The following is a 17,788-nucleotide window of genomic DNA, read 5'->3' on the forward strand; positions in this document are numbered from 1 at the left end:
TCAAACACCGATTCAAGCCTGCCAAACACTGCCGAGTCCCAAACATGCTGTGCCAGCACCCTCCCGCTTGCACCAGAAACGGAGTGACGGGCTTTGGGGGAAAACACATCAGGCTCAAACAGGACCAGAGCCCTTTGCCACCGCTCCCTTACACACCTTTGCACGCCTGGGCTCACCCACCATGTGACACACGGGCTGATCTCTGGGACCAGCCTGGGCTCTGGCAAGCCTGGCTTTGCCCTTTCCAGAGCACCTCTTCCCTCCCCGCCAGGGCTCGGCTGACCCGCAGCCAGCTCGGCTCGCCCTCTTGTCCCCGGGAGGCGACGGGGGGGCGATGGGGAGAGGGGCTCTGCCCGCTCGCAGGGACCTGCGGCCACCTCGCCACCGCACTCCCCTGGAAAATAGCAGTGTCCCCCCCCGGGGGGCTGCCGCTGCGCCTCGACGTGGAGGCAAAAAAAAAAAAAACCAACAACATTTTTGGAACAAGCCCCTGGCACGGACTGGCCCGACTATGCCTCCTCACGCCGGTCACACGCCCGTGGGAGTGACACGGCCCGCAAGGTTCCCACACGTAGTTCACCGCCGTGCTCGTCTGGAAGGAGAGCCTTCGCTCTCGGCGGCCCGGCCCGGCGGCAGGACAACCGGCCCCCGGGGACCGTGCCCCTCGCTGCTGCCCGGTGAGCGGCCCCTTCCCCCCGCCCCGGCTCCCCCCTACGGTGCTCACGAGTCTCCCAGGAAGTCGTGGAAGCGGATGCGGCCCTGCGTGGTCTCCGCCTCGAAGTTGGGCGCCTCGTCGCCCAGCAGCAGACCCGGCATGGCTCCCACTCCCGCGCCCGCTCTCCTTCCCGTTCGCTACCGGGGCCGCAGCCGGCTCTACGCATGCGTGAGGCCACCGCCCCTCCCCGCCCCCCCCCTCCCCCTCCGGCGGTGAGGCCCGGCGGGCTGTCACCTGACGGGTGCCCGTCGTGCTTTACGGCTGCCGTCGCGCTTTGCGGCGTTGGGGGGGGCGGGCGGTTGTCGCTCTCACGGGGAGCGGTGATGGCGACGTACGTGAGCGAGCTGGAGGCGGCCAAGAAGAGCCTGAGCGAGGCGCTGGGCGAGAATGTGAAGCAGTGAGTGCGGGGGGGGGGGGGGCGAGGCCGAGCAGCGGTGGGGGTGTCCCGCCGGGCCGGGCCGGGCCGGGCCGGGCCGGGCCTGGTTGCTGCGCGGCCCGTTCCTCTTCTCCCGGCCTTCGAAGGGCCGTGTCTGTGCGGTAGCCTCAGCGCTGGCCTGGCCCCGGGCCCCTTTGCGCTGGTGGGAGAAAGCAGTGGGTTTAGGAACAACGCTTTTCGTTTGGTGTCTGCACTTCCCCGCTCTTCCCTAGGTACTGGGCCAACTTGAAGCTCTGGTTCAAGCAAAAGATCAGTAAGGAGGAGTTTGACCTGGAAGCACGCAGGCTTCTCACGCAAGACAATGGTAAAAAGCCATCCTGTGTTTGTTTTCCTGCCGGTTCTAGTGCTCGCTTGCCCCAGCCAGGCCTGGGGGGAGCTCCTCCTTGCTGCATGTTGCTTCCCGAACAGGGAAATTGCAGTGGGGGAAGTAAGAATGGCCGGGGCTCCGGTATCAGTAGAGTTAAAAAGGTGGGAGGTGCCCTGGCCTGCAGGGGGAAGTACCGTTGTGGCTCCGGTACTGACAGACAATTTGGCTCTGTGTAAATACGCTAAAAAGGTAAAATATGCTGTCCCAGCAACCAAAAAGCCATTTTTTTTTATGTCACCGTAGAGACCCAGTCCTTTCTGTATTGCGCTCTCCCTTTGGTTGGGACTGAACTGGTGGTGTGGCTGAAGTGGGGGAGGGACCCCCGAATTCACCTAGTCGATTGTGCAGCCGGCAGATCCCCTTCCTGGCCTTTGGGGGTGGCAGGCTGGAGCGCTGAAGGGTGAGATTCCTTCGTCTCGCCTCTGTGTGGGTCTGCAAACATTGGCGAGCATTGCTGGGAGCTTTGTGGAGGTTCCCGACTTCCACATTCGTGATCCCTGCAGGGAGGGGCAGGGAGTTTGTTGGTGCTTGGACTCAAAGGCCAAAGGGCATCCTGTAACCCTCTGACCCTGCTTATGAAGTTTGTCTTTGCTCTTTCTAATGCGTAATTACTCATTCTCTGTTCCTGTAACCCTTCTGCGAGGAAGTTGCATTTTATCTAGAACCTGTTTGAGTTAACTTCACCTTCCTGGGGCTGGCTCTTACTGGTCCTTTTCTAGAAAAACCAAAAGCCCTGCTACCAGAAGTCTGCATGGCAGGAGGGACAACCGATCCTCCTCGGACTGGCCTAATACACCAGACGTTTCACGTTGTGTGCTGTAGGGCTGGGTTTGTGTGTGTGGCATGCTGAGAAGTGACCTAACTTGTTTCCATGCCAGGTGTAGTATCCTTTTTGTTAGTGTGGTAGTAGCAGATTCTGGGTCTAGTAGAAGAAAACTCTCAAAAAAACTTAAATTGAAAGTTGTGCCTATGTAGCTAAGCACGTGGGGAAAACACAACTGTGGAAAGGCATAGTGAGCTACTTTAAGATCGCTTTGAGGGGGTGCTGCTGGGCACTGACGTGTTGCTAATGAACTGTCTGTCTTTATGCAGTCCACTCTCACAACGATTTCCTCCTGGCTATTCTTACGCGATGCCAGATCTTGGTTTCTGCACCAGGTAAGTCCTGAGAAGCTTCATGAAAAACTATTGGGTAGTAACGCTTTGCTGCATGTGTGTTTGGTGGGTTTTGTACAAAACACTCCAGTTTTCTGGGCCTTAATATTCATGTTCTTTTTGCCACACAGGCAAAAGGGTAGCAAAGTAGCGATCCAGCTGATTTCAGCAGAGATGCCTTTATCAACAAGCTGCATGTGCTTGGTTAGAGGCTAACGCTGGATTGCTGTGTGCGATAAGCTGGTTTGATTTCTGGACTGGGTGTGTGCTGTGAGCTGAAGTGTAAAGGGAGATGCTGCTTTGTCTTTGATCTGCTTTGCTTACTGCTGTGCTTCTCTCTTCTGAACTTGGTGATACTCTTTGTTCTTCTCTCTGCTGGGGATATCATTTTGAGGAGCTGGATATTCCTGACTGATCTTGAAATCGAGTATGTATATCATAGAAAGATGCTTACTGGGAATGCTTACGTGAGTCTTGATTGAGCTATGGCCAATTAACCCAACCTTCTGCAGATAGTTAACCTTTTAACTTTGTAAGCATTTAGAATGGCTGTCGTCAGGGTTGCAAGGTATGTTTTATTTGGTCTTCAGAAGAACTCTCAGTCCAGAGATCTGATAGGAAGGAGAACTGAGCTGCAATTCAAGACACGAAACTGCTGTGTAGTAAGGGAAAGAAAATTGTTACTGCCCTGAAGGGCTGAGACCGAGAGATGAGTTTTTGCAAGGAGAGAATACCTGTTATTAGGGTACCTGATGTAGTTAGAGGAAGGAAAAAGTGCAAAATTTATGGATAACCACAGCTTTTTGTGTCGTAGCAGGTCCTTAACTATACCAGCTGTGCTAATTAAATGCTAACCTCCCCACCTCTGAACTTGCTTTGTTTGCTCTTGAACTTTACAAATACCTTTTGAGTCCCAGACTTGCCCTCTTTAGTGGTCTACACTCATGTAATTTGGAAGACTTATGTCTAAATCTTGCTGCTCCTTGCTTTTGACTTAGAGTACTTACAGCTGGATTATAAAAAGAGCACAAGAACAGTGATTCCCCTGTGAGTATTACCTGAAGTAGCAGAGTCTAAATTAGGAGGGGGAGGGAGAGAGTACCTGCATTCTCTGAGCTCAGCACTGAGCTGATGTGCGTGTTGGAGCAGAGATCATAGCTCAGAGATCTTGCTTCTGCGCGGCAGTAGTCAGGTTAGAGCCCATTGCTGTGTGGCTAAAGTTGGGGTTGTTTATTCCCATGTGCACCACTCTGTGCTTAACTGTGTTGAATTCCATTTGTCTCTTTATCCAGTCACTTAATATTGTGCAGCTCTTCTGCAGCTGTCCAGTCAGGCTTCATCTTCCCAGCTTGAATAGCTCAGATTTGTCAGCAAACTCTACCAGCTCCCCAGTACCCCCTTTTTTCAAGGCTGTCTAGGAGTGTATTAAAAGTATGAGCCCCAACACAAAGCAGTGTGGTGCTCCACAGCTGCTTTCCATATGCTTGTTATTTCCTGCCTGACCTTTTTTAATTTCAAGTCCTTGCAAGGACTTTTCCTCTTGTCCCATTGAAGCTTATTCTCTTTAAGAGCCTTTGAAGAACCCTTCTTTGTAGTGCTTCAGCAGATCTGTGACAGCATGTAACGGAGTGCTTGCGGACCAGCTGGTCACCTTCAGTGCTTTCAGGCAGGCTTTTGTTGGCTCTATGTCCGCAGATCTGCATAAGCCAGCTTGAAAAAAATCAGTTTAATTACGTGTGTGTGTTCTTAAAGACATGGTTTAGTGCTCTAACAGCTAACAGTACATACTGCTAGTCCCTTCTAGAGTCTGTTTTGCTCTCCTCAGATCAGTGCAGAGTCTCCCAATGATTTTGGAGCTAATCTGTAAGGAGATACGTCTTTCTGGGCCACTGACTGGTAGAATTACACATGCGTTTTACTTGCCAGTCTGCTGTTTGTGGCGTAGCGGATTGTACATGCAAGCCCAGGAAGGTGGAATACTAGATTGTATGTCTAGATTTCTTTTTCTCCTCCTAGATGCCAGTCTGACACCTGCTAGTTTTCTGTTGTTTTTTTTCTGGTTTTTTTTTTTTTCTTTTTTCCCCGTGTAAGAACAGAAAGCTAACAGGCTTTTGTCTCCACCACTGTCTTTTGGGTAGAAGGTGTTTACTTCATGATTCATGGAAACAAGTAACTTTAAAGAAGTGTGCTTCATGCACTTGTCATGCCATCACATGGGTTATTGATGCATGTACTTTCCACCTTCGTGTGAGAGAGACAAGGGGTAAAGAACCATCTTTAAAATGCTATTTTGTATTAAAAAAAAAACCAAAACGTGTGGTCAGTGTTAAAAGTGTACTTCATATTGTGGCATTTGGAATAGGAAACCTTGGGGAAGGTATTTTTAAGGGGTGATTATAACATATGTTGAACCATGCAAACAAATCCATCTGATTCAAATTTTGCTGCCCCTGGTAGTAATGGTTCCACCTGGGCTTATAGGGGAAGACAGGGTGAATGTGACCCTTTGTGAGAAGGCTTTCCATTTCCCCCTCTCATCTGCTTAGGCTGTTGGTCACACAAACTTCAAATTCTGGTTCAACAGCCTGTGTGGCACAGGATGTTTAGGCCTTGGCGGTGGAGAGGGAGGGAAGTTCATATCTGTTCCGATGTGAAGAATGACCAGTTGCTTTAATTCCTGCTGAGCTCCCACTGAGGGCACAGCAGGATCCCGAGTAATCCTAAATCTGAATTCTCTGCCCTTTTTAAAAATGGGTGATGATGTTCCTTCTGGTAGCCATGTTTGTAAAGACACCCATAAATACTCGAGTGGCACCCAGCTGTAATGTAGCTGGGAAGTTGTGAAAGTGCCTGAAGAGAGGAACCTCCCAGAAACATGCTACCCAAAATACTAGAGAGTGCCTTAATGGTGATTTTAGGTTGGCTGTACCAGCCTGAGCACTGTGGCACACTTCCCATTACAAGAAAATGGCTTTCTCTTGGTATTCTCTTTTTACCAATATTTTCAGAAGTGCTTTTCTGAATTTTTGCATCTGGGGTTTTTCTTCGCCCAAAAATTCCATCAAGAGAAACTCCAGTTTAAAGCCTTTCTTAACCTTGCATGGACTTGCTCACTAAGCTTATCTTGTTTGTTGGACGATTGCAAGCAGTCAAGGTAGCAAGGTTTATTGAGTTAATACATATCTCACTTGAACTGTTACTTCCCTCCTTAGCTAAATGTTAACAATAAAACTGAGACAATTGCAAGCACTTGAGTTAGTGCTGTAAGGATTTAATTTATTTACCAGTAATCTGGAGCTAACTAAGAGATGGTTCAGCGAATTAGAACTCTTGCTGGGATAGCAGGAGCATTTTGTTATATCAGGGTTGCCCGCAGGCTTTGCTTGAAGGGCTGCCAGCTGTGAGACGGGCTCAGGTTGCTCGTGTTCCACTTCTCTCCAGAGAGCTGGGAAGGGAGGAAAAGGAAGAAAATGGAAGTGTCGGTTGTTGACAGAGGAGGGTCTTCAGAATATATTTGACTAAACCCTTGTCCCTGCAAGAAGATTAAAAAAAAAAAAAAACAACTGAAGATCAAATAAACGAGGGTGGGAACATGCATGTTTCCTGTGCCTGGCTGCTTTTCTCTGTCATGACTTTCTCTGTATCTTTGTCCTTTCCTCCTGTGCAGTGCTGGTGCAGCACGTCAGGAAAACCTGACACACTCTGCCTGGACTGGCTGGTGCCATCACTGCAGAGATGTGGCAGCTCTTAGAAAAACATTCTTATCTGTTGCTCATCTTTGAAGGCCTATCAGCAGCCATTGCTGTGGCTTGTTAACATCTAATTCTCTTGCTAGCAAGATTAAATAAAAGCTGCTAACGTCTCTGAAGTTTCGTGTCTGAGCCTACCCAGCCTTGTCATTTGTGGCCAGGAAGGCAAGTATTGGTTTTCTTAGAATACAAGAGGGAAATTTTGCTTTCTTCATGTGGTGCAAGTCAGGCTTGGTAATATGAAAACCTAGAAAAGGAGCCAAAAAAATTCTGCTCTGGGCTCGTTATAATGGGGAATAGGAGATAGTGTCTCATCTTTTCCTTGTTCTAAGCCAAGTCTGGCTAAGTCTGTTAAATGTGCAGGCTGAGATTCAATTAAGTTGCATCTTTCAGATCTACTGTCAAAGCCTCCAAATTTAGTTGCCATTTACTTTAAAAGTTACTATCTTATTTTTTAAAATAAGGCATTTTAAAAATTCAGATTGTGCTATAACCTATTCATCTGTAATACATTGTTGGATAAAAGGATAGTGTTTGCTATTTCTGTCTCCATCTGTTCCACTTTCTCTGTCTCCGCCAGCTGGTCACACAGTTAACTACGGATATGTTTGTCAGCGAAGCTGCGAAGGAGCTGTATGACACTTTTGACAAGGAGGAAGGGCCTCGAGTGGGGTGACATTGCAAACTAGAGAGATGTGCTTTTATTGAAAGGTTTGAAATGGGCCAGGTGATTTCTGTGTCTGTCCTTAACACACCCAATCCCCCTCCTGCCTAGAAGGGGTCTGACCTGCTATGGAAGAGAGGAGGAGGAGGAGGAGGAAAGGACTCGTCTGTAAAAAGCAAAACATCTTGTGGGAGAAGTAGCGTTATTTTGATACATCTAAGATGTAAGTCCTGAGATCTCAATGAAGGGCAAGAGTTGTCCTTGAGATGATTGTTCACGGTGCTTTCCCACACCCCCTTGTTAGGGCCTCTACTGCAATGTTGTAGTGATGAGTAGTGACACCAGCTTTATGATTTTCTGGAGAGGCTTTATTATCTCTTAATTTCCTATAATTGACCAGTGGATTTTGACAACAGGGGTTGTTGTAGACTATTGGTTTTCGCCTCACTAACAGGATGTAGCTAAACTTTTTGGTAAACTTTTTTTATAAGGAGAATATGCCATCTTTCTGTGTGAATGTAGGTTGTTTCTAACCCCTTCTCAGCAGCTGACTGTTCAAAAACTTCACCTGAATCCTCTGGTTTAGCTTGATCCATAAAGTCATGTTTTAGAAGTTTTTTTTCATGGCAGAGGACACTGTGCTCATGCTCCAGCTATGAGTGTGGGAAGTTCCACATAGCCAAGGATTTCCAGCCAGCCTCATTCCCTGTAAACAGGGCTGTAGTATAACTCATTTGCTGTGCCAAACCAAGGAAGGAGGATACTGGTGACACAAAGCAGAGGCTGCCTCTGTAGCCGTGAGAGGGCTGTCCAGTCTTTGGGTTGCACTTCTTGTTCACTGTCAGCAAGCGCATACGCATCCAATGCAATGTTATCTTAAGCCCTAGCGTGCCTGAAGGAATTGTGCACGGATCCTGTAAACCCGTTGGCAGGAAATTTGCTAGGCTGTCCTTGCCAAGAGCTGTGTGATTATCAGGATGTGGTTTGGCCTACTGTAGGTGTAGCTGTCAAAACAGCATACAGTGGACTTCTGAGCAGTCTCCTCAAGGTGACGTGGCCAAATGTAATTATTTCTTGGTACTACACAGTAATCTCTTTTTCAGCTGCTTGCCAGTTCTGGTCAGTCACAAGCTCACTGCTCATGTTGGTGTTGTCCTGCTCCTGGGCTCAGTGGAGCTTTGCAGTTTTTTTCCCCCTTGCCTTTCCCCTCAGTGTGACGAGAATGATCAGCCGTGATGTTTAACAAGGGTCTGAGACAACGCTTGCTAAAGCTGATGAGGAACTGTAAAGGCAGATGTAATGAGTCAGACTGCTCGATCCTGCTGGTTAATGTCTGACCTGATCCAGGAGTTGGTGGGAGGAGAATCCCCCTCCAGGCAAGCTGCTGTCATCTTCCTGATGGAACAAATTACTTGTTCCTTCCTTGTGGCTTTCCTTGGAGGCTGTGCTTATCTCTCTCCTTCGGCCATGGGTTTTTGTGTGGTGTGTGGACAGAAAAGTTCTACTTAAGTAATGGGTCATAAGTAAGTCAAGCTAGCAGGGGTCTGACGAAGGGAAGGGCTGCCAAAAGCATTCTCCCCTGCGAAGTCCTTCCTCTGGGCCATGGCTGTTGATTTTGGGTTAAGGCTTAGCAGGAGGCCAAATGTTAAGGGTTTTCCTGTGTGGACAGTTTCATCCTGGCCCTAAATCAGCAACACCTATCAAGTGGGTTTTTTTTCTTTTCAATTTGTAGAAGGTGCTGGATCTCTGCCGTGGCCAGGTGGCTCTGCAACTAAACCTGGAAAACCCAAAGGAAAGAAAAAGATTTCTTCAGTTCGACAAAAGTTTGATGTAAGTGTCCACAGTCAAATAGTCGTGGCTCTCTGATGTTCTGTTGGGGGTGAAGAGCTCTGCACAGCATGTAGTTTTTGTTACTACCAGGGATGATGGAAGTTCAACACATGCAATGATGTACGTCATATTTGTTTTGAGTTCTGCACTGGGGCAAGAGCTGAGGGTTAGTGGCTGCTGCCTGTCTCATGGAAGCCTCTTGGGAGAAAGGCTACGGTGTGACCTGGCTTTGTTAGACACCAGAGAACACATGGAAGAACACCTAAATGTCAAAGTTGCAAAAGCTTGTGTTCCTGGGACCATCGAGGAGTACTTTTAGCTCTGTGGTCACTGCAGTAATGCTTGGGCAGGTCTTTCATAGTCTCATTCACCTTTCACGTTCTCTGTAATATCTTGTTCACTTCACACATCTGCCACATTCTTGAAGCAAAAGTGATTGCCTATTTATTCAGGCAGTCAGGCAGAATTCCGTGATTGTATGAACCCCTCCACATGACTGCAGTCCAGAGTGTTAGAAGTAAGATATTCCTCGGCTGGAACGTTCTAGAGGGTCAAGTTGTTTCAGAATTGAAAACGCTTTGCAAAGATGCTGTCTTCTCATAGGTGGCAGAGGAACGCGCAAGATCCGGTTCGCTTTGCGGTGAAGGCTCTGTACGTGCATCTGGTACTGTCACGCATCTGTTCTACAGTTGTTTCTGTGCTGCCAGACCAGTGTGGAGGGGGCCTGGTGTGAAAGAGGATTGGGGTGGGGCACTGTCTTCCACGGATGGAGTTTGATAAGACTGTTCAAACTGAAGTAACACGTTGTTGAAAGGGAGAGTGTCTGTCTCTTACTGAGCCAGACTTATCAGGTGTCTGAGCACATTGTGATCCAGTTCAGTTCTCTGACAAGGCAGAAAACTAACCAATCACAAAAGACCCCAAACCCCAAGTTTTTCTTGCTGGTTTATTCAGCTGGATCAGCTTTATTTGCGGTTGGATGAATGCCAAAGCCAGCACAAAGGAAGAAGGGGCTGGGGATAGGGGAGAAAGGTGGGGCTGTGAAAGGTTAGCTTGGCTCAGCCGAAGTGCATACCGCACTCCTAGGGACTATAATTAGGCACTGTGTGTGCGCTTCAGAGAGTAGTGTTTCAAAGGGATGCGAGTCCAGCTGAAGGCTCATTGTATTTAGAAAGTGCTGAAATACTTTGCAGTGTTCACAGCTGCAACCCGAATTCTGCTGGCAGTCTGTGTTATCTTTTTGTTTTCAAACTTAACCATAACTTTCCAGTAGCAAGTAGAGGAGAGTTTGAGAAGCAAGTTGTGATGTAGTGGAAGTCTTGGAATTTGGTTTATTCAGATACCCCTGTGTTACACCACATTTCTAGTGTGTGTTTATACATGTGTTCCTGGAATGCTTGATAGCAAGTACTGTATGAAGTGTATGTTATGATTAGTGAGCTTGTCTATTATTAGTGGAATTCCTGAGTAGTGTGATCTTGAAGTGCCTTGATATTTCCTGATGTTTCCCTCACTGGTCAGAGTAACAGTTGTGAATGACCACAGGTTCATTCCAATTGGCTTCTGCTCTCCCAAACCACATTCCTCTTGAGTTGCTTACATTTTGAAGGTTGCCTTTTCCAGCTTTCCTGTAATGAAAGCATAAGTCTTCAGAATTACGGGGAGGGAAAACTGTTTTCACATCATTAGTGGGTGGATTGGTTTTTCACTCTGAGTTAAATGCCACACTGTCCTTTGAATGAAGCAGCCCCCCTTCCTCTCCTGAAACGAAGATGTGAGAAATCCACTTTGCTGTATATTCATTGTTTATATTTAAAGTATGTGTTTGTCTTGATGCCCCATAAAAGCCCTGCAGCAATCTTCATTCCAGAGCCACTGGATTTGTGGCTTGGAGAGTTGAGGGACTGTCCAGGAGTTGTGGGAGCACTCGATGAATCAGGGTCATGTTGTTCCTTCCCTTGTGGGTTGGGGCTGGGCCAAGCACATGTCTGGGCTGAAGGATCAGTCATTCCTGTCTGCTTTTTCCTCCCCCTTTACCTGGGGACTGAGGCTTTCTGGGAGCCACCACAAGCACTCAGAGCTTGAGACACCAGCACAGCAAGGGAATTGTGCTGGAATAACCATGGTCTGGGAAACGGGGGTTGCCACCTTCTGGTATGAATTCCTGTTCTGTGATGTTTTTTTTTTTTTTCTAAATAACTGAGTCAGTTCTGAAAAATAGCCATAATCTATCTCAGAATCAGTGGCTGCTCAGTAACACAGCTCTGCTTTGAGTATTGAAAGTGCATGGGGGAGACTACAGTATGAAATTGAGAACAGGAATTTGGCTAAGTTGTTGCATTTGAAGCTTTAAAGAAATGTAAGAAGCACTTCATCACACAAGCTTAGGATCATGTTTTTTAATCTTGATGGAAACAGTACAGTTAGTAACCAAAAATACACCCTTCTGTACAAGAAATGACTAAATAGACAAGGACTCTTCAGTGTAGAAGGAGGTGAATGAGAGATGTGAAAGTCCATAAAATCATCACTGGCCCGGATAGCGTGAACAGAGATAAAAGGGACAATGACTGACCACACTTGAGACGTACAGGAGAATCAAATGAATCTAGCAGGTGGGAAGTACAGAGCAAACCAGAGGAGGTGACTCTTCATGTGGTGTGTTGTTTCTTGCTGCAGGATGTTGTGGAGACCCAAGGTTTAGGCGGTTCAGGGTGCTACTGGACAAGTTCATGGGCTGTTTAATAAAAGGACACCAACACTGGCTCAGAAATTTCTTCAGTCACAAATTGTTGGGGGTTGGGAGAGTATCCTGGGGAGGAATATCACTCTGCTTGTCCTACTGTGATATGTTTTTATAGGTGTTTGCTTTCTGACTGGAGAAGGGATGTTTGGCTTGATGAACCAAAGGGTCTGACTGAGTATTTGTCAGCTGATGCTCTAATGTGTTCATAACAGCACCGGTTCCAGCCTCAGAATCCGCTCTCTGGAGCTCAGCAATTTGTGGCAAAGGATCCTCAGGAGGATGATGACCTGAAGCTGTGTTCTCACACCATGATGCTTCCTACACGTGGCCAGTTAGAAGGAAGGATGATTGTAACTGCGTATGAGCACGGCCTAGACAATGTCACAGAGGAGGCAGTGACTGCAGTTGTTTATGCTGTGGAGGTGAGACTGGGCTGGGCAGCAGTGGTGGTCTCATTATAGCAGCAACAAAAGGCTCTGTGTGCAGTACGGGGTAGCGTCCTTCAGTGGGGAGAGGAAACCTGCTTCTCTAATTGCCTGTTTGCCTCGGGAGGAATAAGATGAGAACCAAAGGGCTTCCAGATTGGTGGCGTTATAGATGTAAAGTCTTGGATTTCTGCTTGCAAGTGTTAATTTTGAAGTACTTGCATATGAAGAACTCCAGGTATGCTTAAGTAGCTGTTTTGGAAAATGCTGTTCTTGTCACTTAAAAGCAGGGACAGAACGGGAACTCCAGTTTAAACAGTTCCATGAAAAAGAATCCATTTTAGGCGCAAGTATCTGGCATGGGAGTGGGGTGACAGAATCAGGTAATACCCGCAGGTGAAGTGCGTGCTGTTGCTGGTTTTGGCCATCAGTGGTGCATTTCCTGACATATCCCAGGAATGATACAGCCATGACTTGCAGCCTTGATGTGGATGGTGTTTTGGAGTGAGGATGTGGTGGCCAACCTGAACTCCCCATCTGGGGGTGAGGCCAAATTAAGAAGCAGTTGTCTGCTTGTTTTTTCAGGCAGTTGCTTCTCCAGCACTTTCCAGGCAACTGAACAGTCTGAAAAAGAGGATTGAGTGGCTTTTCACCGTAGTTTTAGGGCCAGTATTTCAGTACAGGTGTACCATCTAGTGCCAGTTATGAAATCTCTTAACTTTTTATCAAAGGGATCAGAGGTTGGGAGCTTCCTAGCATTTAAGAAACCTCTTCTGACATCTGAAGCAGCGCATCACATATTAAAGTACAGTTCACAGGCTAACGCATGAAAGTACTTGCACAGTGCCATGTTCTCTGTATCCAACTGTATCAGATACAGTATGTGAAAACATACTGTAACTTGTCCAGATCTTGGTTCCCTTCGTCTTTAGGTCCTTGTGGTTGTAGCAGCACTACTTCTGTCTTGCCAGTAGGTGAGGCACTTCTCACAGCCGTGGCTTGGTAGAGTGAATAAATCGGCATGTGTAATAAGACTGTTTTTCGTTGCAGAACCATCTTAAGGATATTCTGACATCTGTGATATCCAGGCGGAAAGCCTATCGTCTGCGAGATGGCCATTTCAAGTATGCCTTTGGAAGCAATGTTAACCCGCAGCCATATCTGAAGAACAGTGTTGTGGCTTATAACAATTTAATTGAGTGGTAAGGAGCTCTCAGCACACCGCTCATTTCAAATGCAATTTGCTAGTCCTGAAGTTACTCCATGGTTCAGTTTCTCTTTTTACCTAGTAGAATCTGTTAATAATGGTGTTTAGCTTTCACACACTGAGAAGGTATCAGTACAGAGGAATGTATGGCTAAACAGAGAGGGAGAATATGGGGATTTCTCAGCAGTGGAGTTCATGACAGTGTTAAGTCTCTCTTCCTTGCCTGTGCTTGTCCATCAATTCATGAAGGTTACCCCTGGCCCTCTGAATGTCCTCAGTAATTATTGCTTTTTGGAAGCTGTAGTGAGTGACATGGGAATTTTGCTGCTCTCAGGGAAACTGCCTGAAAGGCAGAAGAGCCCTTCTTTTGTGGGGGCACCCCTGTTGTGCCACAGGAGTGAAATGTCAGTGAGGACCTGCAGGACACTGCCATCCTGTCATTTCCTGCATCCAAATGTATTTATGGTTCCTTGGCATGCCTTTACAGCTAGCAGAGCTTCAGGGTCATCTTGTTCTCTGAAGTCTTAATGTCAAACAGCTTGTGCTGTGCATCTGGTAGTATGTGTGTATGAGAAGGCAGCTGTGTTTGTCTATGGCAGCTTCTAGAAGTTGACAGGAGGTCGTGGGTGTTCTGAGATTTGATTGTAGCACTACAAATACTACAAACACAATCCACTCCAAACAACTCTGCCTAACGGCTAATGTCTTTCAATTTAATGTTGTGGGTGCCCTGATTTTTCTGCTGGGTAGAAACTGTCAGCTGTAAATAACACAAGTTGCCCAATCGAGATCAGTTAAGCAGGTTTGAAGCATGTTGAGGATCACTTTGCGTTATTTTTATTAAACTGGAATTTTAAAGATATTTTAATTACAGCTGAAATAATATTATGTACAGAAGGGATAAGTCAACTGACACAGAAAAGCAAACCCTGGGGCTAAGCCCCTGCTCTGTGACTTCCAAAGCTGGTGCTGTTTTCTTGACTGGAAGGTTTTACTACCTGCTCTGTCTATAGCCCTCCAAACTGTGCGACACCTTCTGCCGGTCAGAGTCTAACTCCCCAGCCCCCGCCTGATGATGCTGAGCAGCAGGCAGCTCTACTCCTAGCGTGCTCTGGAGACACCTTGCCAGCGTCCCTCCCGCCAGTGAACATGTATGACCTTTTTGAGGCATTACAGGTAAGCTGTTCATGTTAGACTGTCGTGTCACAGGCAGCACTGCCCTGAGTACCAGCTACCAGTCTCAGATTTGGTTATGTGCATGGTGGGGGATTTGATTTCTCCTCCTACAGTCTGTTTCCTTCTTTCCTTCTCAAATTTACAATTCTTTGGCTTTGACTTGATCCCACTGTTAGGTAATGGTTAACATATGGTCAGCTCGTCATTTAATGCCTGTTCTGCTCCCCTTGGTCAGTGAGTTGGTGAGGAAATCCCTGTCTCTTATCGCTATGTAAGAAGGCTATGTAACTCTTTCTCTCTAGCAAGGCTGCAGCAATTATATCGGAACTTGAGCTAGACTGAGATTTTGACAGTGATGCAGCAAAATGACTTGCCTCGCATGTCCCTTCTTACTCCTCATGTTCCACCTGGTACTTGGAGGAATACTTGGTCCTGGCATGCAGGCTGCTGCAGTGGGTTAGCTAGGATCATCCCAACCCTGGGGAGGTGTCTAAGGTAGGCTGGATGAATCTTCCTGTGGAGATGTATGCCTGTGGTTCCCTCCCTCTCTGGCAGCTCTGGGGACATTCAGGCTACTTAGAATGTCTAAAATTAGCTGTGAGAAATTGCCCCTTGATCACTGCTTTTGTGAACAGGCCTTGAGATTTTGTCTCAAGGCTGCAGGGGCAGACCATTCATTGTAAGAGCTGTAAACAAGCATTCATCTCGCGTGTTTAGTCAGATAGACTTGTTTGTAAGATTTTGATGGCAATTTGGTTTTTGTCATCGCGAGAGCAAAATGACAATTTCCTTACCGTGCCACTTCCTTGCAAAATGGCATAACAGGCAGTTGTTCTGTGCTGGCTGCTGTGGCAGTGCTGGCAAGTTGCAGGTCTCCTCACGTGTGACAGCCTGCATCCCTGCTCTGCAGGGCTGGTGCTCTGATCATCCTGTAGTAGAGGGAGGTTCTTCCATGGGCAATATGGGGAAATGTGTATGAAAGCATTAAACTTGTTTTCTAACGTGTATTTCCAGGTGCACAAAGAAGTTATTCCTGCGCACACTGTCTATGCTCTAAACATTGAGAGAATTGTCATGAAACTTTGGCATCCAAACCACGAGGAGCTACAGCAGGATAAAATCCATCGCCAGCGCCTGGCAGCAAAGGAGGGCCTTCTACTCTGCTAGAGCTAGGCAGCTGTGTCAGGCCTCAGGTGGCTACGGTGCTATTCCTTGGACTTGACATTCAGATGCTTCTTGCAAACCTGTGTCAGCATTTCAAGGATGATGTAAGTTATGAGTCAACTTTTCCTATGGAAATATGACTGAATTGTGGTACACTTTCTCTGCTTCCCCAGAGTCATGTGCCATGGAGTGCTTGCAGCAATCCCACTGAATTGGAAAGGAGAAACGAGATTTGTTTGCAAAGACTGTTTTTTAGGAAAAATAAATGTGAGGGTGGAAAGCGTTGGTTTTAAATAAGGTGTATTTGTGTTTTCTTTTGTGAGCATGGGGAATCTGCCTCCTCGCCCTCCCCTCTCTGGTAGTTTCCCTTCTGAGATCAGTCTCCAAGGGCCTTGTCCAACTTCTGTTGCAGTTGGTGGGATCCTTTTCCATTCATTTAACTGGAAACAGGGTGGGCTCTTGTGAAGTGAAGATGAGCAATTCTGTAAGCTGACATTGTTCCTCTTCTACCAGGGGAACTTCTGTTTAGAAACTCTGAGAAAACAAGGTAAAAAGGGAAAAGTCCTTTCTAGCCTGTCTTTTGAACTGTTTTGCATCACAAAACATGAAGGTATACACTATCATAGGAATCTCTCACCAGTTACCAAAATGCGCAATAAAATCGGGGTTGTGAGTAATGTTTTCATATCAGCCTAGTCCTTGACTCACCTCTGTCTTGTAGTAGTAGCGATCAGATGTTCTAGGAGTTGTTGGACCAATGACAAGAGGCAAACTCTGTGCCTGTCAGTACAGCTAACGATTTAGCCATCCCAGCAGGCAGCTTGACCATCCCTGAGGTGGGACAGCAACTCCTGAATACAGATACTAATCAACTGTTTTAGTGTTGCAGACTCCTTGGATTTGCAGCATGAACAAGATGTCTCGTATTACTTCACTGTAAAAAATATGCAGCCACACCCCTTTCCACATGGGGAGGCGTGCAGATCGCTGTAAAAGGGGAAATTCCACCTGCTGTGTTTCAGGTACTCTACTGTCTTCCTGAGTCAGCTGTGTGCTCCTCAGATGCTGAAGGGAACAGGCTTATTATAACACGAGAATTCTATTAAAGTGTCTTAATTACTTTATTACCTGGTTTTAACCACACCTATGGAGATACCTGCTGAAGGATGACTTGGCTTATTGTGCCTCCAGATAGTGGAATTGAAACAGCTTCCTCTGAGGCAATATGAAAGGGGAAGCTCATGGTTCCCCTCCATTTTAGTTTTCCTCTGTTTGGGAAGTATTTGGGTAGGAGATGTGTCATCTTTCCCCTTTCCTGTGCAGTTTCCGTCTCTACTGCACCCCCAGGACTGAAGAGGGTGCAGGTCCCTGATGTTTCCTCCCAGTTATATTTTTTTTTTTTTTTTTATAACTTCCTTTCTTGACCCCCATGACTGTTCATATTGGATCAGTGTTGTAGCAAGGGGCTGTGCAGCTGTCACTGTGTTCCTGGCTGTCCTGCGTGCCCTTGTGGGATGTGCTGTGGAGTTAGGCATAGCAAGAGGCAGTGCCCATGCAGATATCAGTGGCTCTCATCATGAGAAGACCATTTTAAGATTGTGAAGAAGCTGGGAAAGGCAACAGCAGAGAACTACAGCAGGGCCTGGCAGGATGAGAGCAGTTGTACTTGGTAGGTCATGTCTCTTAGGGTATGGCAGTGTGTGGTTAAGAGGGAAATGGGAGAGAGGAGATGCAAGATTTCTTTTGGTCCCTTTCTCTCAGCTGCCATTTTTCCTGTATTTAAGCATACATAGCTGTTCGGAGCAAGCCTTAGCTTTAAAGTTGACCCCAGTGGCTTTTACATGACAGTTTTTAAAAGCAACATTGAACCTGAGTAACTATGTGGTAAGATCATCAAGTCACCCAAAGTACGGACTCTGGGGTGTGGGAGGGGGATTTCCCAGATAATTGTTATGCTTCTGGTGTAAAATGAAAGCATTAAGTTTGTTTGCTAGAAACTTTGGGGCAGCTCTGACGATTTCAGATCTGAAGAAAGCACGCAGCCTCCGACAGCATCACAAGTGAGTTCTGAAACAAAATACTAAGTATGGCACAAGAAGCGCCTCTCTCTTCTGTTTGCATGTGCTGGGGGGAAGGCTCTGCAGACAGAGCCTC

General features: G+C 47.0%; 2 protein-coding genes across 2 annotated transcripts in view; one reads left to right on the forward strand and one right to left on the reverse strand.

The window, feature by feature from the left end:
* PRDX6 (peroxiredoxin 6) overlaps nucleotides 1–17,788 on the reverse strand; it is a 202,735-nt gene that overhangs the window by 8,806 nt on the left and 176,141 nt on the right. Inside the window, exon 2 of the mRNA XM_052800590.1 lies at nucleotides 725–823. Coding sequence (XP_052656550.1) covers nucleotides 725–816 — 92 coding nt within the window. The 5' untranslated portion in view covers nucleotides 817–823. The remainder of the gene's footprint in view (nucleotides 1–724; nucleotides 824–17,788) is intronic.
* Nucleotides 977–16,311, forward strand: TADA1 (transcriptional adaptor 1). The gene is made up of 8 exons (XM_052800582.1): nucleotides 977–1,112; nucleotides 1,364–1,455; nucleotides 2,611–2,676; nucleotides 8,819–8,916; nucleotides 11,875–12,084; nucleotides 13,138–13,289; nucleotides 14,308–14,470; nucleotides 15,485–16,311. The coding sequence occupies exons 1-8, from the start codon at nucleotides 1,039–1,041 to the stop codon at nucleotides 15,635–15,637; spliced, it is 1,008 nt and encodes a 335-aa protein (XP_052656542.1). The 5' UTR covers nucleotides 977–1,038; the 3' UTR covers nucleotides 15,638–16,311.

Source organism: Harpia harpyja, chromosome 11 (assembly GCF_026419915.1).
Source record: "Harpia harpyja isolate bHarHar1 chromosome 11, bHarHar1 primary haplotype, whole genome shotgun sequence".
NCBI lineage: Eukaryota > Metazoa > Chordata > Aves > Accipitriformes > Accipitridae > Harpia > Harpia harpyja.